This window comes from Cnephaeus nilssonii (genome assembly GCF_951640355.1).
Source record: "Cnephaeus nilssonii genome assembly, chromosome: 17".
NCBI classification, from domain to species: domain Eukaryota; kingdom Metazoa; phylum Chordata; class Mammalia; order Chiroptera; family Vespertilionidae; genus Cnephaeus; species Cnephaeus nilssonii.
Genome location: NC_137088.1, coordinates 14,670,860 through 14,692,477, shown reverse-complemented (window position 1 = coordinate 14,692,477; position 21,618 = coordinate 14,670,860). Strand labels below are relative to the sequence as shown.

Genomic DNA, 21,618 nt, shown 5'->3' with positions numbered 1-21,618 from the left:
GAGACCTTATGTGGATAGTCTTGGAGAATTAGACCAAAGGGTAAATGGGAAGCCATGGGCTCTTTATAAAGCACGTGTGCTATGCTAAAGAGGCCAGCCTAGATCTACCTGTAAGAACCTTCTTTTGGAGATGTCATGTGGAACTAAAATAGAAAGGCATGGTCTCATGGGTGATCCTACTGCTGATTCCATCTAAATGATTTCTGGACAGACAAGCAGGCATGGAAAATATTTTGATCCCATCACTGAATGTCTTATGTGCCCTTAAACTCCTCCAATACATTAACTTACAACAGCCATTGGCTTAACAGTGCCCATGTCCTTAATATGTGACATTTCCACTATGAAATAATATCTGTCATGATGCTAACTCAGCTATAAAATGTGATCTATGCTGTACTTTGGTAGAGAAGGTAGTTTAACATGGCCTCTTTTATATTCCCTCTTGGAATGAAAAAGAAGGAAAATTAGTTCTGCTTATCTTTAAAGGGATGTGCATATTTTTAGGGTTATCTTAAAGGTAGGAAAATGGTAAGGAGCTGTTCTCCATATCTCTAATATAATTTTTAATTTTGTAATATATTTTATTGGTAGATATCAGTAGTTTACTTTGTATCTTAAAAAGTAGGGAATATAGTGAAATATATTATGACCAACCCATTCATTTGGCAAGTGTTATAGCTTAATGGTCTTTAATCTCTTTCTTCTTAAATCTCTTTCTTCTTAAATATCTTCAAACTAATTTTGGAACTATATGCATGTGTGAGGAAGGCATATACCAGTGATGGGAAACCTTTTGAGCTCAGTGTTTCAAACTTCGCCAAAAAACTGAGCATAACTCGGGTAGTGTGTCCCTTTGAGGAAAAAACATTATTTTGCGATATTTATAGTTTAAATAACATAAATGTTTCATCCTCGGCATGCGGCCGCCTCAGTGGCCGCGTGTCATCAGAAATGGCACTGACACGCGTGTCAGAGGTTCGCCATCACTGGCATATACCATGAGTTCTGCAAAGTAAAGACAAAGGACTTAGGTTTGCACTATTAGTTTTTCCACACAAACTGTGTGAGTCCTTCATATCTTCAGAACACACCATGTGGATTTTCATAACACACGTTTGTGCTGAGAGCCACACTTGATTAAATTATAGAATTAGAATGGGAAGCTAATGGACATACATTCACCCTCTGTTGCTGAAGTCATTAGAAGCTCACTGAAGTACTGGGATCCTTCTATGCATACTTCATATTTCTATTGGCTCTGCAACTATGATTTCATTAAGTAGAAAAACAAAAGGAAAGGAATATAGTAACCCACCTGCATAATTTATTTCCTTTCACAATTTTAACAAGTTTAATGATTAAAAAACTAATTGTTGTATTGAACTTTAGTCTACAAAAACATTTTGACCGGTGGGACCCATGTCTTCAAGTTTTTAGGTCTCCCTCAGTAATGTAACATATTTACATTTTGATCTATTCAAGTTCTAAAGAAGCTGTTAAAAACATCAAAGTCACTGCCAAACAGATTTCTTTAGTTTTAAGAAAAAAATTTTAAGGGATTTAATAAAGCATTGTTGAGAATCCTAATTATCTAAGTACCTGCTTTGGTAAGAAATACTTCAATGTGACATACTTATATTCTTATTCAAAATGACATTATTTTATAAATAGGTACTTAACCAATCATTGAAACCATTATTCACAGTTGAATAGGCATGGCATTTAATTAGGATTCCTTTAAAGGAGACTCCATGGTTAAAACTAATTTGGTTTTAGTGTCTTTTAATATTGCATAGTTTTTAAAAATTTTGTCATTGATTGTGAGAGAGAGAAAGGGAGAGGGAGAGAGAGAGAAACATTAATTGGCTGCCTCCTACAAGCCCCTGACCTGGGATTGAACCTTCAACCCAGGCATGTGCCCTGACCATCAATAGAACCAGCAACCCTTCAGTGCATGAGATGATGCCCAACCAACTGAGCCACATTGGCCAGGGCTAATATTACATATTTTTAAAACAATTCCAATCAATGAAAACTAAATAAAAAAGCAACACAAAATTAAGAATATTTAAGAGAAAAAGAAAAAAATAACTTTTTACAGCTAATAGCTTTTCTCTTTTTGGATAAATTATATACATAACTGTTCTAAAATTATCTGCTTGTAAACTTCATACCCTTAGCCCACAATGACACATTCAAGGTAGCAGCCCAAATATTATAGCAATTGAATCTAAGTCATCTAAACTTAGAAGAGAGAAAACAACTCTAGTTAGCCATATCTCTAAAATAAATAGAAATAGAAATTTGTGTGTGGGGGGGGTTGTTTGTTTTTTTTAGAAATAGAAATTTGAACTAAAAAAATAATCATATAGCCAATTAAAGTCACATACCAGTCTTGCCTCCTTTCATTGATAAATTATAGGATTTAGGCAGTTGGTTTAGATGTCAAGTCTTTTAGAAACTTGTTTATATCATTATTGTAATTTTGGTGCAGGAGCTAAGAGTTGCTGTTAGTTGCTGAGAGGGGAGAGTTGAATAGGTACTTGGTGCCATTTTCTAATTACTGCAGCTTCAGATCTTTCTCATTTTGTATAAATGGAGCTTACAAATATTTGTCTGCATATGCCAGGTTTTCTGAACCTCAGCGCTAATGATGTTTGTGGCTGGATAATTCTCTGCTGTAGGGTTGTGTCCTGTGTGTTGTAGGATGGCTTCTACTATCAATGGCCTCTACCCACCACATGTCAGTAGCAGTCCTTCCCCAAATGTCTCCTGATATTGTCAAATGTCCCTTCTAGATTAAGCAGCACACTTTTAATTTTAATAATGTCCACAGATATGCTGTGGTGGTATTCATAGAACTTTTTTACATCAGGTGAATATCAGATCTCATTCTTAAGAATATGGTGATTGAAGATATATTAATAAGTTCACAAATATGTGCGCTGCCCCTTGTGAAAAGGAGTTTTCTCAAAAGCTTTGGAATGCTCCATTTTGACTAGTACTCTCAAACTTGCATTTTTAAATTTTTACCTTTTGATTTGGAATTTTGTTCTTTCGTCATTCCGCCCGCCAATATTTATGAAGCATTTGACAGTGGTGAACAAGCTGACATGATTCAGGCCCTCTTAGTGTGATCATCCCAAATAAAAAATGTTGCTAAGTGTCAGCCATGTTTCATTTCACTGAATAATTAGAGGCAGAGATAGAGAAAAGTAAGTCACAAAAACTGTTTTGAATATCTACTTCCTGAAATTCCTATTCATTGGGATTACAAAAGATGTGTGAACAGAACCCTTGCCCTCTTGGAAGGTATAATACTGAAAGAAGCAATTAGAGAACAACAAGGGGAAGGAAGGGATGAAGTGCTCAGATGGAGTCCTAGGGGCAGTGCGGATTCCTGCTTGCCACGGTGATTGATCTTTCTGCCATACGGCCAGTGTTTGTCAGGGATCATTCCAAAATGCTTCCAAAGTCGAAGTCATATCTGCCAGCTCGGCTGCAGCTTTTGGGATTTCAAACATAATTTGTTTTAAAGTCAGACTGCCCTCTACAAGTTGGTTGGAGATTTATCAAGGTAGTTGAGGATTCATGACTGTTTCTAAGGAGGGGAGGCTCTCTGCTCCATTTTTTTCTCTTCCCACAGGAGCAGCTCTTAACAACCCCCTTTGCTAAAAATGAAAAACAAAAACAAAAAAAAATTTTAAACCACCTATGCAAAGATCACAAATGAAAAAGATTAAATATCTCTGCATATCCGGCAAGGAATGTTGCACAGAAATATTGCTGGATACTGCATTTGGATAGCTGTTCCCCAGATTAAATAAACTACCTTTATGCCATTTATATTATTACATCATCCTTCCTATTAGAAAATCATTTGCACTCACTGATTTACTTGTAAGCCCTTATCATTCTCTGTACTCCATTTTACTAGGGCTAAAGATAGTCTGATGTACACAAACTCAATTCAATTATTTTCTAACTAGATTAGAAATATTAAAAAATTGACAGAGAGGCAGAAAACCATACAGATGAGAAAAAAGACAAATGACCTTAAACAATATCATTTTAATTTCAATTTTTTTATTGTTGACACTAATTCTGATTCCTCCCCCCCCCCCCCTTTGTCCACCTCCACCCAACCTTCAGCCCCCTCCCTCGGCCATCCCCACACTAATGCCTGTGTCCATGGGGCTACTTATATATGTTCTTTAGCTAATCCCTTCATTTTCCTTTATCCAGCCTCCCAACCCCCCTCCCTTCTGACATTTGTCAGTCTGTTCCATGCATCCATGCCTCTGGCTCTATTTTAAGTTGTGTTAAATAATTACTATAAAAAAATCCCTAAAAGTCATGGTAGGAAAAGAGTTTAATATGGACCACAAACATTTTGACAATAAGGCACCTAGATACAAAGAGAGGGGAAAGGAGAGTGACATTTCTTTTCTCTTTTTTACTTATATTATCCAAATAATTTCTCCCCTCTTTTACATCCTGATGATTTCAAATTCTGGCCTGACCGAAATTTCAAATAGGAAGAATTCTCACACTGGCAACAACACAAGGGAGACGGAGCAAATGGAAACACGGCAGGTCATCAGGCAGACCCCTGAATTATTCAGACAGTTGCCCATTTCAGCTCATCAAAAATGTAGGCTTGGCCTCTTTGCATATTTAAACAAAATATAATGGGATTATTGCTATAAAGACTCATGCCCTATCACAAGGCTGGTCTACACTAAATAATTGAGAAACAGTATAAATAAAATAAAACCAATTGTTGGTATTTAAGAACTATAACATGTGTTTATACAATAGCAATTTATAGACAAAGCAAGCTTCTCAAACTTTAGGGTACATCACAGTATCTGGAGATATTAAACCCAGATTTGAAGACACAAAGCCAAGAGACTCTGATTTTGATTCTAATCCTTAGTTTGTTGCTGCAGGTCCACAGATCGTAAGTTGGAATGTCACTAGTTGGACTAGAGTACGGATAGCCGCAGGAATATGCATGTAGGTGTTCTTCTCACTGTAGTCCATGTCCTGGTTTTAATAGAGGTTATTTTTCTTTTGTTTTTGGTGTGTGTGGTTTTTTTTTTTTTTACATTTCTCTATTCTTTATTTACACAAATTACAATTTTCCTTTCTGCTAATACTCATCTTTAAATATGAACAATACATTCTGATTAAAGCATACTAATGATAATGATGTGTATCATGTATGATGCCTTCCACATTGTTGGCCAGATATTGTAACAAACTCTACAGGGCATGATTGCCTCATATAACAGTCCAAGGATAGGGCCATCACTAGGCAAGGCTTGAATTAGATGCTCAAAGGATGTCATTTGAAGACCTGGTTTTGAAATTTTGACTTAATCTACAGGCCAGGACATCCCCTCTGAGAGAGAAACTGAAGAAGGGAAGAGGGGTTGAGTAGAGACATTTGAGCAGATGATCTGGGGGAAAGGCATTCCAGGTGAAGGGGAATCACATGCAAAATTGATGAAGGAAGGAAAATATTTGAGAAATAGCCAGGAGGCTAGTGTGCTTGCAAAGTGAATCACACAGAAAATGGTAAGAGAGAAAATCAGAGAAGGAGCAAAAGGGCAATTAATCTCGGGCTTTGTTGGGGCCCTGCACTGATACTGGCTTTTGCCCTGAGTAAGAGGAATAGCCATTGGAGGATTTGGAGCAAAGGAGTTGAGACTCCAGTGTGAACTGTTAGGTTCGTTGTCTCCAGAAGTCGAGGAGTGAATTCAGGGACAAGGGAACAGTAAGCAAAGGGAAGTGAAGTTTACTCCAGTGAAAGTAACAAATCTCTTGGCACACCAGAGGGGTCCCAAAAAGGGTTGCTCAGAAGTTCACTAGTCTAGGGGTTTATATTTTCCTGCTCTTGCCCTCTATTGGCTCTTTCAAAAAAAAGAACACCACCCAGTCTCTTTTTTCCCTCTCTCCCTGCTTTTAGTTCCCGCTCTTGTGTTCAGGGGAGGGCAGCTCTATAGTTGACTGGTACATTCTGCCTGTCTTGTTCACATCCTGACCACCTGGCTCATCTCCTCCTCTTTTTATTTTTTTAGCTTTAATTCATCTTTTATTTTTAAATCTTTATTGTTCAAAGTATTAAATATGTCCCCCTTCTCCCCCCATTGACCTCTTCTAGCCACCTTCTCCACCCCAGACCTTAGCTACCATCTTCTCTTCCTGGAGCCCTTGTCCTAAACTGCCTAAGCCCATCTAACCCCTCAGAGTGACAGGATCTGACTTATATTTTCAAAGGATCACTCTGGTTGCTGTGTTGAACTAGACCAGTGGTTGGCAAACTCATTAGTCAACAGAGCGGCAAACCGCGGCTCGCAAGCCGCATGTGGCTCGCAAGCCGCAGTTTGCCGACCACTGAACTAGACCAAGAGGAAATAAGAGAAAGCAGGGAAGCTGATCAGCAAATTTGCAATAGTTTCATACGGCTTTTGAGCCAGCTATGTGTGCTCTTGTTGGAGGAGAGCCTGCCCACATTTCCCCTATTTGCCAATCATCTTATATTTCATTTGGGAAATTAAAATATTGATGAACTCTCCAAGACTTGAAATTTCTTTCAACTATTGGCAGAAGGTTAACAACGCAGATGCTTTTCTGGCCTTAGGTCAGCTGTGTTTACTCCACATCAATGATCTTTGGAAACTTTATCCAAATTACTGTTGAAATTGTTTATTTCAGAACTAGGGCGACCAGATCGGCCCTCCATCTCTTGAGCGTGAGCAGCTTTGTTTTGCAGAGGCAGTGGCTAAAACAGACCAGACATTTCCATCAGCTGTTTGGTCATTGTGCTTTTTAGTGGAATTACAGCATGTTACAGTATTTTTCTTTGCAGGCTTAAACATTGAGCAAACCCAGACATCCGGAGATGCTAAAATGAAAAATCTGTTTCCTTTTGCCTTGCCATTTGCCAAGCAAACTCCATCAGACAGCACATTCTATACATTTCGAGAAAATGAAATTACCCTTAATGTGTTGGCAACATCTGTCACAAAACACTCTTCAGTCTATGGCTTAAATGCATTGGGTAGAAATGGATTTGACAGTATATTTAATGAGACACAATTATAGGTGAGGGCACTAGTTTGGCCTTAACAACCATTGGTTTTTCTTTTCCTTTTTTGTTATTTTTCTTTTCCTATTTTGTTCTTCTTCTTTCTTTTCTCTCTTCTTTGGAAATGTCATGTACAATACAAAGGACATTCTTTGATGAGGAAAGTGACTAGCAAACACCATTCTTTGTTGTAAATAGCCAGCACTTCAAATTCTTTAAGTTTCCTTCCCTGATAAAGGGTCATCAAGAAAATGTGTTTCTCCAAGAGGTTCCTGCCTACTATTTCCACCTTACTCACTGATTGTAAAGTTATTCCACCCCTTAAGACAGCTACGAAATTAATGTTCTTAATAATTTGTGGGAATCCTCTTTTCATGGAACATCTTTACTGAATATGAATAAGAATGTATGTTCTTACCAGGCCTCCCCCAAGAATTACTATTTTCTTGTTCATTTATTTGTAATAGCTGGTCTAGGTAGGGAAAGAATGTTTCCCTTACATTGTTTCACACTCCTTGCCTAGTGCTGCTAGTTACAATTCCAAAGGATGACAAGTCCCTTTCCACTCTTTCCTTTGATTGTCAGGTGTTTGGTTTATACACAGAAGCAGAGCTTGCTCTGTGGCATCTGTAATCAAATGTGTCCCCAAACACTTTCTGAGAAAGGATGTTTTAAAGAGACCAGACAATCCTTCCTAAATTAGTTCCAAATGCAGGCATTCAATCCTTCTATTCTTATCATGCATGGATTTTGATTCATCTGTCACATACTCACATATCTCATTTGCATATTGCCTTCCAAACAAAGACTCAAGTCTGCCTCTGCCACACTGGGGAATGAGGTCACCCCCTAGGGTGCTGAAAAGAAATTCTTCTACCAAACACAATTTGGTCTTTATCTCTGATTTATGACAAACAATCTTTATGTGACTCGCGCAGGCTGATTAAATTGAGGGGTTTCCAAGACTGTGACAGTTTAGCTGTATGATAGAATCTCTAGGGGCAAATATTCTGAAAAGGTAGACTAAGTCTCAAGTTCAAGAAGAGTATTGAAGTCTTGCACCTGCTAAGGATTAAAATATTGTGCAAGTGCCACTTTGGGGTTGGAAAAAAAAAAAGCTTTAGAACTTGTCTTAACTCTGAGGTTATTCTATATGGTTTTTCTTTAAGTGATTTAAAAACTTTCGTTCTTCTTAAATGAAGGCCAGTAAGTGATTTTTGTTTTTAATATCAAGTAAAGATGGTTTTGTTAAAGCAACTCAGACAGCAGGAAGAAACTGTGATGTGTCTCTGAATTACAAGTAAAAGTTTTATCATGTTTCTCATTCAAGAAGCATCCTGATGAACCACAATTCACAGAAGCATCACAAAATTCAAACAACACAAATCCACAACTGTGTATATTTCCAAGCTAAAGACCTTTAAAATAACATATATTTTCTGATTGAATCTTGCTCAAAAGCCTTTTGGAGCAAAGTTGAATCTGTATAGTAAGCATTTCCAAATATTTGGCTCAATTGCTATTCTTCCTCCATATTCATGGAGAGGAGTTCATAAAAAAAGGCTGAGTGATAGCCTGATCTTTTAACACCTACAGTTGGGAAGTTGGATTTGGATAGTAACATGAGGAATTAATCATCCTGAGCAAAAGTGTTTTAGGAAACATTTGCCTGTGGGTAATCAGTTTGGGGTCTGAGAGCCTGTCATCTACGTGGATCTGTCCTAGTTTTATTTCTTCAAAATGTTTACTTACAGATATGGAGAAAAAGCCACGCCGTGAAAAAATAATGTTTATAGGAAAAAATAGCATTCAGATACCTATCATGTTCTTACCATGGAACGTTTAAATGAGCTGTTATAAGCATGAGCTTCTGCCTTTATCATCATCTTTAAAATGAAACAGTGGGATAATATAATATCAAAGATTCCATCCAACCCTAGATTTTCAATTTTTAAAAAATATTTTTCCATTGTCTAAGTTAGTCAATTAAGGTATAAAAGTAGGATAGAGGAAAAGGAAAGAGAGTATGTGGCCTGGCTCTGTACTTCAATAGCCATGCGACACTTTATATATGGACAGAAGTGTTTTTTTAAAATATCTAGTATTTCTTACATTCCAATAGTTATAATAAATAAAAAAGCATATTCTAAAAGTAGGTTTTTCCTAACACCTGATTAAACAATTGACATTTTTACATTTTTAGAAAATTATAGCAATGTTGCATTTGACTAGCATTTAACAGTTTAGTATCTTCTGTCAAAAGCATAGACACAAAGAAAGTAGGTCAAAATATTCAAATTTTAAAACATGGGAAATAGTAACTTGAATTTTTATAACATTTATATTAGATTTTAGTATGTCCAAAGAGATCCAGTGAAGGAACCCATCTGGACCAGTGTTATTACCACAGTGGTAGATTGTATTGAGGTGATCAAAATCTGTCCATAGAAATCATAGATAAATGTTGTAAACCAAAAGTCTTATTCAGTATCAATAAAAACTAGAGAATTTCCATTATACTTGTATATTTTTAATTAATTGAAGTTAGTATTTAGAACAATGAGAGAGGGCATATATATGATATCTTGGAATACATTCTACATTAAATATTAGAATTATAAATAACAGGCATTTAAAATACATCACAGATAAATCACATTGGAGGAAAGGAAGCCACTAATGCTATCTATTTAGATGAACAGAAAATGTCATGGATGGATGTAAAAATTATACATGGTTGAATTTAGCCTTTTCAGTAAAGTAAACATGTTGGATGTTAACGCAGTCTACTGTGTTTATGTGTTTTAAGTTTCCTGTGGAACGTATTTTCAGATGGACATTGTGTGTGCTTCTAGGGTGCTGTGATTACGCCGACAATGGACCATCCAATGTCAATGCAGCCAGCAAACATGATGGGCCCCCTGACACAACAGATGAACCATCTTTCGTTGGGCACAACAGGAACGGTGAGTTGAAAAGTTTGTTTTGTTCTGTTTTCTTGGATTTCTTCGACAAGATGAAATACTCTCTTTTCACTGGCATTGTCAGCAAAACTGGCTCTGTACCATTGACTAACACCTTTCAGGTTCCAGTATGAACAAGCTGCCTTCTGCCTGCTTATTCCATTCTGGGACACATTTTACTCATATTGACAGAGCTGAAGGCTATATTGTGTTGCATTTAAATTTGAGTTACTTCCTGTTCTTGAGACAAAATGCACCAAGTATAATGTCTGATTTTGGAAAAGTGTCTTTATGCATGTACCTGCAAATCTAGACCTTGTAACTTAATACACTTGAGCCTGTTTTTCTTTTCCCAGATGCTTACCACTTCAGCTAATATATCATTCCCAGGTTACTTACAGTGAGGGACCAACCTTGACTATGACTAATATACAGGGTTTTTTATTCAGTTTCCATGTTTAAGTCAGTAAAAAGTAATTGAGAACCTGACATAATCGAGTTCTTTTCATCTTTCTTTTGACTATATTGACATAGATGATGTTGAAAAATGGGAAAGGACTCTAACGTACTTAATCTTTTTTTTTTTTATAAGTTGGGATATTTTCGTCTAGCCATTATTTTTCCTTGGGGAACAAAAGTACATCAAAAATTTCCCATTGCAGCCTTGATTTTATATCAGGGAGGCCTTTGAAATCATTTGCAATACTTTGTGTTAGTTTTTAAATCCATACAAAGGCAATTCCCCAAATAGTCAAGAAGGCAAATGTTTTAATACAACCTGGAATACTGCAACTTTGTTAATTACCATTATAGAGAACAGTGAAAGACATCAAAGTCAACCTCTCATGTGACACCATTGCTAAGAGTTTTTAATTTTTCATTTTTAAAGATGTAGAAAGAGAAATATATTTTCTTTTTACAGAAGCAGCTTAAGTATTATAGAAAGAACACTGGACTTGAAGTTAGGAATTCTAGCCTCAAATCTTGATTGAGCCCTATTGTTTCTATCTGTCCAGTCTCAATTTCTCTCTCTGTCTAGTTGAAGTATTGAACATGATATATGGGGCTCCTTTGACTACGTGCCTTTATGTCTTTAAGGCTATATGTCTCATAGTCACCACTTCTGTGATTGTTCACAATTATGCTAGCATCATCTCCAAATATCTTCATATACTATGTGCACTAGTTATATATTGGAAATTTTGCCTTAAAGCAATGGTTTTCTTGATATATAGGCTTTTTTGGAATATAAGATGTTTCTGATATGTCCACTGAGGCCTCAATAATCTGCTCTAAATAGGAAGAAAGTCCAGATAGCTAATGAAAAGAGTTGCTTTGTTTCAATAAAGAAGTTTAATTTTATTAACATAAACAAAGTACCTATCTCTAAGACTTCAGTTTCTGATCCTATAAAAAGCAGTTGATGATACTTTACCTGTCTGAAGGCTGGACTGGGTTGAATGATTTTTTTGGTCTCTGACCTAGACTTTTAAAAGTCGTGTCTAAGGCGACATTTAACTCTACACTGTGGCACAGCTAATTTTCATCAGGGAGATAAAATTTGAAGATAATATTTCTGGAGCTTTTAGTACTGTGTTAAGGATTATTTGTCATTGCTTTGCTCATTTACCAGCAAAACAGACTCCATGAAGTGTTGGGAGGCCTCAAGTTCCTCATGTGCCCACTATTGATTTCCCTTCATGTCAGCCTTAATCTCCTTGAGGGATCATAAATTCTCAATAAGTGAAGTATTGCGATCTTATTATATTGAATAACAATCTGGAATCTGATAAAAGAGGGAGTTATAATGCAAAGCCCAGCAAGAAACACTTTATAAATCCTAGTCATTTGAATCAAAAGCAAAGCCAGCTGACTTGCTGAAGTTCAAATTTGCAAACTAGAAAAAAAACATAAGAGCTAAGTTTAATTGAGATTATGACTGGATACTTTAGGGAATTGAAAAATAAACTAAAGCATGAAGAACAGGTTTAGGATTATAATAGTTATTGACTCAATAACATATATTATGAAGCATTATGAAGTATTGGAGCATTTTCAACAAGAACACACTTATATATAAGATCACTATTTTTACCTAGCTGGAAATGGGCAAATTATTTAAGAATGATATACCTCCCATCCCTTTCTCAGCAAAAGTTTGAACTATGTAGTTTATTTTTAATACCAAATATTCTGTAGCTTTCCCCCCCATTTTTTCTCCCTTCACATTTGTACTAAAAAAAAAAAATGCTTATGTATATTATAAACTCTGTATAAATTGATGTTTTGCAAAGGTTTGAAATTTCATAAGGTTCTGGAAAAGCAGAAAGAAAACAATATTACTTTGTTGATTTATTCAACAAAATATCAATGTATTTAGTGTCCAGAATACTGGTATACATTTTTCTTGAACTGTCACTCTTGTACTTCAACATGCCATCATAGATTCATTTTACGTGAATTTTTGATTGGCATGTGGAGTGGCTATCAGATTTTCCCACCTATTGCTTCTTTTCAATATATTTTATTATTGCTGGGAAGATTGCCTGTTGTCACGGGAAAAAAAAGTGGATGTTGGGATCAAACTTGAGTTTACAGTCCAGCTCAGCCCCTTATTAGCTATGCACGTTTAGGCAGGTTATTAACCTCTCTGAACTTTTATTTCCTCTTCTACAAAGTAGAAAAATAATATTTAACATCCCCGGGGAGTTGCCAGCGTTAAATGCAATGATATATGTGACATTCCTAATACAGTGTGAAATCTAGCAGATAGATGCTTATCAAACGAGCCGTCCTTAACCCCACTACATCCAGTGGCTTCAACTGGCGGGAATCTAGTCCAAGTCATCAGAAGGGATGTAGGAAATTAACAAGTTCACAGCACAACACACTGGCCTACTCTGTTTCGTTTGGCATAACTTATTTCTTTCTCACGTTTCCACTTCCTTAGCGTCTAACATACTCTTCCAAGGTTGTAAACCCCAAAATTCTAGAGGCCAGCCAAGTCACATTAATGAATCAAGTTGGCTGATTTAAGCAAAAAACCCTAGAAGTACAGAATCAAATTTGGTCTACATTTACCACTCATGTACTATAAATATACTTGACAGTGGAGGTTACATTTTAAATTAGAGATGTTTTTAATGCAATACTAATAATTTCTCTGCCCGAGAGTTAGGTGAACAGTAGTGGGAGGTGCCACTCTTGGCAGCCTGGAACATGATGTTGCCTCTAAAGAAGGCAGCCTCTACTCAACTCCAGGTCGCTTTTGCTTCAGAGGCATACAGACCTAGGGTGGCCTCACCTTCCAATTTTTTAAGATAAATTAAATATTTAAATCTTAATGGAACATTTCCCTGTATTTTAATATTGAACCCAGTTTGCCCAAAAAGCTCTCAGATTGTGACTCCTGCCCAGGGATTTCCTAGGTCTCCTCTAACTTTCCTGGCCATTGCTTCTTCTGTTCTTTCACAGGCTGCTCAGACAGGGTTTCATTTTTTAACTTCGCATTAATACATGATTTTCCCTTAAGCCATGCCATCTACTCTCATGGTTTTGAACTCTGCTTGCTATGCCGAAGACTCTTAAATCTGAGTCCTCAGTGCTAACCTCATCTTACGTTTTTAGACCCATTTTTCCAGCTATTTGCTAACTGTCTCATGTAAATCTCCCTCTGATGTCTCAAAGTCAGCATGACCCAAACTAATCGCATTAGCTTCCCCAGGCTTCCTCCCCACTGATGCCCTTCCGCTTCCACAAGCCATATCCATGCCCTTTTGCTTCCTCTCAAGCCATATCCATGCCCTTTTGCTCTGGTAGTCAAATGCTAATCCTAGGACTCAGTCTAGACTCTTTCCTTCTCCCTCACCACTATATACAATTACTTTTCAAGTCCCATCAATTTAGTCTCATAGACATTTGTCAAATACATCCCTTCCACCACACTTCTAGACTCTGCCCTGGGTCTCATTTGATTACTTATAATAGTCTCCTAACTGCTCTTCCTGCTTCCTGTCTCAGTGGGCTCCAATCCATTCTCCAGCATGTTGCCACAGCCAGTCAATCTAAAATTATCTGATCATGTGTCTCTCTTGCCAGTAACTTTCCAGAGGCTTTCAGACATCTGAGCTCACTGAAATTCTACAAACAAGATGTGAGCAGTGACGAGTCAAGATAAAGATAGGAGCCTCAATCCAGAAAAAGATAGGCTCCAGGGGAAGAGCAGGGAGAGATCAGTGAATGATCTACAGTAGGCAGTGGTCCGGGGCTAATGGGGAGTTGGAGCTAGATTGGAATTTTCCAGTATTAGAAGGGGGGGCTTAGGCCATAGGCCACATCCCACTTTCCTTTCTAAGATCCCTGGGTAAGGAAGTTTATTGAGATGCCTCTTTTTCATCTTCATAAAAGTAGGTATATTTGGTCCCTTGTAACCCCCAATTTTGAAATGGAAGCCAGGTAGTTTAACCTTTCTCTACCATTTGCCATCTCAAATGTTTATTGTTCAATTCTCTACCTATTTTTAAGCCAGACAGAATCTCCCAGACTTAAAAGAAATAAAATAACTGTTCTATTCCAGGGCTGTGCTGACCTTGGAGAATTTTCTAGCTTTTCCACCTTTTTTATTTTATTTTATTTTTTTTGTCATAGGAATCCCTGCATAGAACCAAAGCCCTGTTAACCACCATTTCTTATCACTGTATTGTGTTAGCAGAAATCACTGGGGATTTTACTGTGTTATGAGAACCTCCAAATTGCATGACAATCTTGTTTTACAAGTTTCTTATCTCCTTTTCATTTGTTCAGTTGGTGGTCACCAGTGGCTTACAATGTCACCGGAATCTGTTGAAAGAAATAAAAGTTTTTGTTCTGCAGGCTCCTTATCTGCAGTTCTGTTTGTGTCCTCCAAACCACTGGTGATTTGTGACATCATTGGATTCCATGGTGTAACCATAGCCACTCACAAAGATAATCTTGTAATTTTACTTCATTTGTGCACGTAGTTCTCCAACATTTTTTCAGTCATACCATTTTTCCTTTGTTACTCTAAAATGTTGACGGTATCAGGTGAAATTCCTGAATTACTTATTTTGCTCAGAGATTACCTTTTTAAATTATTACATATCAGTATCAGGACTAAGAGTAATAAAGAACAACACATAGAGTTAAATGGGCTCGTGACTAGAAAATAATATCGTAAATTCACAAATGGCAATGAGTATATCTCCTTAAATGGTTTTTGAGGAAAAAGTGTCAATTAATTAAAAACGGTCAAATGTAAGACTGAAAATATAGATAAAAGGGAATAATTGTGTGTTTTTTTTTAATTTGTTTAGTCTTATTCTAAGATAAATGAACTTTGAAGGTAGTCTTTAAACAAAAAGCAAATAGGCAGTAAGTGAAAATCTAGTATTATGAAAGTTTAATTGCAAATATTAAGTTTTTGCTGCTTAAAAATGTATTCTGACTTCAAATTAATTAGCAACAAAATACAAGAGCCCAATACATAAAGACAGTGTGAATGTATACTTGGTAAAAGAGGAAATAGAATGCCAAAAAACATGAAAAAATAATAAATAGTAATTTAATCAAATACATACAGAGACATACACACATAACCCATTAAATAAAGGTATAAAAATAATATGCATTGCTGATGAAGGTGTGAGGAATAAACATTCTCATTATGTGATGACAGGGATCTAAATTTGTAAAAGTCCCAGTTGGATAGCAAGGTGGACAGTCAAGACATTTTAAAACAGTTCTACTGACTGACCAATAAGTTTTAGTTTTAGAAGCTATTTTATGGAAATATTCTAAAGTAACAGTAAAGTCTTTATACCTCAAAAGTGTTCAAGCTAGTGTTTGTTATAATGTCTAATGAAGAAGAATGATTAAACCATAAGCCACCCACAGATCAGAATGTAATACTACATGGAATTATAAGAAATTAAACCAAGTAGGAAAAGGATGAACTATCATTATGAGCAGGATGTAAATGTGCACATGTAACAAACATGAAAAATATTTATGAAATAAGGCTATATAAATACAAAACAAGTATGGTTATTTCTGGGTGATGGGATTAGGGATCATTCCTATTTTAATCATATTAGTATACATTCTGCAAGTATACAACAATAAGCATGATTTACTTTTATTTATTTTTAATATAAATGTATTTGTGGAAAAATGACTAGTGGCATGGTCTTAAAATTAACTTTTTGTTTGTTTGTTTGTAGTAATGTGTGATTGCAGTTTTTAAAAAGGAACTAGGAATTACTACCACTATTTAAGAACATATTTGGAGACCCTATAAAAATGTTTCTACTTATTCTAGCTTTGGTGATGATAATCAACTCACTAGTTCACATACCCGTTGCGAGAAGCAAAATGACTCATGCCTAAGGTGTTTATTTGCTTTTGAATCTTTGGTCAATATTTTTATCTGTCTTCTCATGAGAAAGTGATTAACATTGTCCTTTTGTGGCAAGGAGATTAAATGGAGAAATGTCTGATGGTCCAAATGAAGTTTTTAAGTCAATGGGAACAAAGGAAGTTTGGGATTTTAGTTTTTTAAAGAAATAATGATCATATAAATGGAATAAGGGTCTCACAGAACATCTATGTAACTGTGTTTTGGCAGTTTATTTGAATGTGAGCAATATTTGGTCTTTTTACACAGTTTACCCCTCCAAGGGAAATTGGGGCTAGATTAGAACTTTCCATTTTTAAAGGGGAGGTGAGGGGCCTTGGGCCATAGACCAGGTCCAACTTTTCCTTTTCAGATCTCTGGCTAAAGAAATTTACAAATTTTGAAATGGATGCCATGTAGTTTAATTAGTCTTTCCCTAATATTCGCTACCTCCAATGTGACAACACTTAGAAGATAGACAGCAATCATCGTTGAATAGATTCTTCTACTTGTCTCTGCTCTCACTGCTCCAGCAGGCAAAGCTCCTTGGTCTTGACTGACAACCATTAGGATCAGAGTCAGAGCTGAGGGATCAAAATGTGTCAGCCCCCATAGAGTATGGGAATGTGCACATTTTTTTATTGATCTCTTAAATTTTCCATTCTTTATTTTTTTTCCCCTCCAGGACTTTGTTTCATATTGTGCTCTGGGCCCCTTCTAGATGGGCTGCCTTGTAGAACTTTTGGGTCAGTCAGAGAGGGTACAGATTTCACATTGATACCCCATAGAAGTGACCAAAGTAATGGCAGACCGAGGAAGACGACAATGTTCTGGGACAGAATGTACTGTCCTAGCAGGTGGAGCCTAACAAACACCATGTACAGTGTGGTGGTTATGGGGACTATTGTAACAACTGTAAACTAGGTGGGGGTCCTAGTGCCTGAAGAACTTGGAGGTAGGGGGGTTAGGCAACCACCTGACATACAGTGAGTGGGCACTTCCAAGATGTAGAGCTAAGATTCTGTTTTATTTTCTTTTGTACTTCATTGCATTCTTTCTCATGCTCTTTTCATTCAAAGATTCAGTCCCAAGACAGGATTATGATACTCCACCAGCTGTTGTGTCAGGTAGGAAAATTCTAATTCCTTTCAGACTTGATTGGTGGGGAGAGATGGAAGTTGCCTGGTTTTCTCCAAAACTCTTTAAAGCAGTGATTCTCAATGGGGCTGGGTGCAAGGAACTTAAATTTCAGTTCCGGGGTCGGGGGTTGAGTGGGGCAAGGGAATGGGAAGAGCATGGTTCAAAAATGTATTTAATAGTTCAGTCCAGTTTTGTGTATGAGAAACAAATATGTTGCTTCTATAATAAAAAGTAAAAGCTCAAAGACATTTGATCTATGAAGGATACGCAGAACGTAGGGTCTGTCTATGTTCTGTGTATCAGAGGTTCTCAGTGTGGGAGGGTTCATCACAATTTCTGAGAAGTGGGAGAGGATATTTATGTTTATCAAAGGAGGGCACAAATTAATAAAAATGTAGTTTGAGAAGCACTGCTTTGGAGACCAGAATTCTTCTGAAATCAGAAAGTCATCCCATTGTGCTTGCTCCACACCCAGCGTAGTGTCTCACCCATAGCAGGTGCTCAATGTAATTGTTTGTTGAATGAATCAAAACTTCAGATCTGTTCCAAAAATGGTGTTTTGGCGATGGAAAGAGAAGCTGCCAATGTTCCACTTGTACCGCAAAGTGGCAGAGGTTGATCCGGGAGTCCGTTAGGATCTTGAGGATTTTTATTAGCAATATTTAAGTTGTTTCATAAACTTCGGTGGTGCAGTTTATAATAGGGTATGCGTGTGTGAAAAGGTGGGTTTTTGTTTTGAATTGCACAGATCTTGTGCTTTCTTAACTTTGAATTTTGGTTTCTTGCAAAGAGGATAATGGGCATAATTTTTCGCTTTTGTTGATTTGCTTTTAAACTAAATAAAAGACTGGCAGCCTAAAGAGCTTTGAACCCTTTGATCCTTTCACGTGTTAGATGATGAGGACATACCATCTAAAGCAAGAGATGAAGGCCAGGAGAGCCCATCAGTGGGTAGGGCCTGGCCACTGAGCGGTGGTTTTCACATAGAGAACAGCATGCTCTTGGCCACTGGGTTTGCCTGACCTAGCATCTGAAGGGTAATCCTTTCCTCATGTCTGATGGACTTGTGTGATGGTGCTCATGGCTGAATATTCATCTTACAAACAAGTTCAATTGAGAAACAATGAGTTAGCTTTCAGTTGTGAAGTCACTTTTTTTTTCAATCCTCACCCCAAGGAGTGAGGATATTTTTTCCATTGATCTTTGACAGAGAGAAACATTGATGTGAGAGATACACATCCATTGGTTGCCTCCCACACTCGCCCTGACTGGTGGGGGAGAGAGGGGCGGGTACTGAACCTGCAACCCAGGTATGTGCCCTGGACCAGGAATCAATGGTGCACAGGCTGGCACTCTAACCACTGACCCACACCAGCCAGGACCACTTTGCTTCTTTTGGAGAGCTCTATAAATTGTCATTAATTAGAACATCACTTATCGTTCCCCAAAGTGTGTATCCTATCATATCATAATGTGTTTCATTTAGCTTACTTTGTTTAATGTAATGTAGCCTTTACTTGGTTTCATATATGGCATCTTTGTTTAACAAGAGGCACCTATTCTTGAAAATTCACCAATATTAGTAATGAGGAAAGACAGAAACTGAAACTTTCCTTCTACTAGGTTTCCTGATTCCACTTTTAAGAACACACACAGAGACACACAAAAGCAATGAAAACATCAAAAGCACTTACTAGATATCAGCCATGGGTCTGGATCAATGCATATGAATTGAAGCAGAGCATCTGGCTTGGAGTTCCCACCTAATTCCACAGACAGCTGCCACTGAAAGTCCTTGAGCTGAGAAATGACTCAATTAAAGTAGAGCCTTAAGAAACGTAATCTGGCATTTTTGTGTGTGCTTAAGCAACAAGAAACAGTAATCACATAGGACAGTTAGAAAGCCCTGGTATTGATATCATTAATATTTTTTTTAAAGTGCTAAGATCCCATCAGTGGAATACAAAAGAAGGCACTAATATAGGAGTGACAGGAACAAGAACAATTTACAGGACTTTACAGTTGTTTTCCCCTGATAAGATTTAATTGGTGGTTTGACATCTGATTAAATTTGCACAGAGTTCTTCGGCCTCTTTGGTCTACCTGTAAAGGAAAATAAATTTACCTTTTAAAAATGTTTATAAATTGTCTGGTGGGCACAACTTGAGTGACTTTTGAAAAATGGAATATCCTTTGCCCAACCCTGGGGAAAATCAGGAAAGTGAAGCAGGCAAAGGTGTTGTAATATTTCCTTCTCATATCTCCCAGTATGTCAACATTGGGCAACCCAGATAGTAATCAATTCTTTGTCAGTGTAGTAACTAAATGGATATCAAGATAGAAGGAGAGAGAAGAGTTAAGTTCCTGTCAATTCAATGGCTTGATATGTCATTTTCAAGGATCTAATCCAGAGGAAAGGCATGCTGACTCCATCCCCCATAGGCAGGTTATCCCCTAAATTCTAAAGAACCCCAGAAGACTTGCATCCAGGGAAGCAGTGGGCAGTGGCATCTCATTGTGAGCTAATCCCCTGAGCATGTCTCCAAGACCCCCTTTAATTAAAACCAGAGGGAAACGGCCAAGTTCAGTATTGTACATGTTGAGTTCGAAGTATCTGTGAGACATCCAAATGGAGATAACAAATATTTTGGATGTGTGTGTGTCTGGAGGTCAGAAGATAGCTCTTAGCTACAGGTGGATATTGGAGTTATCATCTTGGAATTAAGTCATGTCACCCAGGGAATGTGCTTAGAACAAAGGCAAGTAGGCGGATCCTTGAAAAAAAAATGGCCACCTCCCAAAAAAGAAATTTAAGAACAAGGAGCCTAAAATGAAGATTGGAAAAGATAACTATAGGCATAGCAGGAAAACCAAGAATATGTTGTTTCAAAAGAAGCCGAAGAGAGAGAGAGTATTTCAAGAGAAGCCTGTTTAGTAAGATGAGTCCTGAAAAGAAGCCACTGGATTTAGTTACAGAGAGATCACTGGTCAATCTGATGGTGCAGTTTTTTTTGTTTGTTTGTTTTTTGTGTGTTTTTTTAAAAATATATTTTATTGATTTTTTAAAGAGAGGAAGAGAGAGGGATAGAGAGTTAGAAACATCGATGAGAGAGAAACACCCATCAGCTACCTCCTGCACACCCCCCACTGGGGATGTGCCCGCAACCAAGGTACATGCCCTTGACCGGAATCGAACCTGGGACCCTTGAGTCCGCAGGCCGACGCTCTATCCACTGAGCCAAACCGGTTTCGGCTGATGGTGCAGTTTTAAGGGGAAGGGTGAAGACAGTGAATGGGCTGTAAGGAAGTGGATGTAACAAATGCCAGAAATGTAACCATTTTGGCTTTCAAGAAGAGTAGAAAAAAACAAATGGACAACGGAACGGATTGATTTACTACTTTTTAAGATGGGAAATATTTGGTCATAATAGGAAGAAGCCAGGAAGGAGTTCTAAAATATGAAGATGTAATTCATGGAGGGGTGACTCATAGAGCAAGGTCACTGAGGAAGCCAGATACTTCTAGGAATGTGGGAGGACAAAAGAAGGGGATGGAATATGTGCATGCAAGTTTGTAAATGTAGGAATAGGAAATCAAAGAATTTCCTACATGATAAATACTATTTTTTATGGCACATATTAAGTGACATCTGAGAATGAATGGAAGATGTCATGGAGAACAGAATTTGGGGAAACTATGGAGTAAGAAAGCCAACTAGCAATACATAGAAAGTTTGAAAGGCAGTACTGGGTGTCCATTTGAAGCTACAGATTACGAATTTTTGTGATACCAATCTGTGAAGATGTTTTAATTTTCCACAGTAGCGATCAGTAGCCAGAAAGGCATTCAGGTGGATTAATCCTCAGCTAAGGTTGTACTGAGTAGAGTGAGAAAAAGGGCAATGTGTGATGACAGTATTGTCAAAAGAGTGATTGACAAATTCAATCAATACTATACTTTCCAGGATGAACAGAATGAGAAAAGAGGGCCATAGGCAAGGGAGC

General features: G+C 37.3%; 1 protein-coding gene across 9 annotated transcripts in view; it reads left to right on the top strand.

Moving 5' to 3' along the window:
* RBMS3 (RNA binding motif single stranded interacting protein 3) overlaps positions 1–21,618 on the top strand; it is a gene marked incomplete at its 3' end in the record, with an annotated part of 632,486 nt that overhangs the window by 548,657 nt on the left and 62,211 nt on the right. For 7 of the 9 annotated variants that reach the window (XM_079795310.1, XM_079795314.1, XM_079795309.1 and 4 more), the window contains 2 exons: positions 9,955–10,065; positions 17,554–17,601. In XM_079795310.1, coding sequence (XP_079651436.1) covers positions 9,955–10,065; positions 17,554–17,601 — 159 coding nt within the window. The remainder of the gene's footprint in view (positions 1–9,954; positions 10,066–17,553; positions 17,602–21,618) is intronic. The other 2 variants (XM_079795312.1, XM_079795313.1) reach the window with 1 other exon arrangement.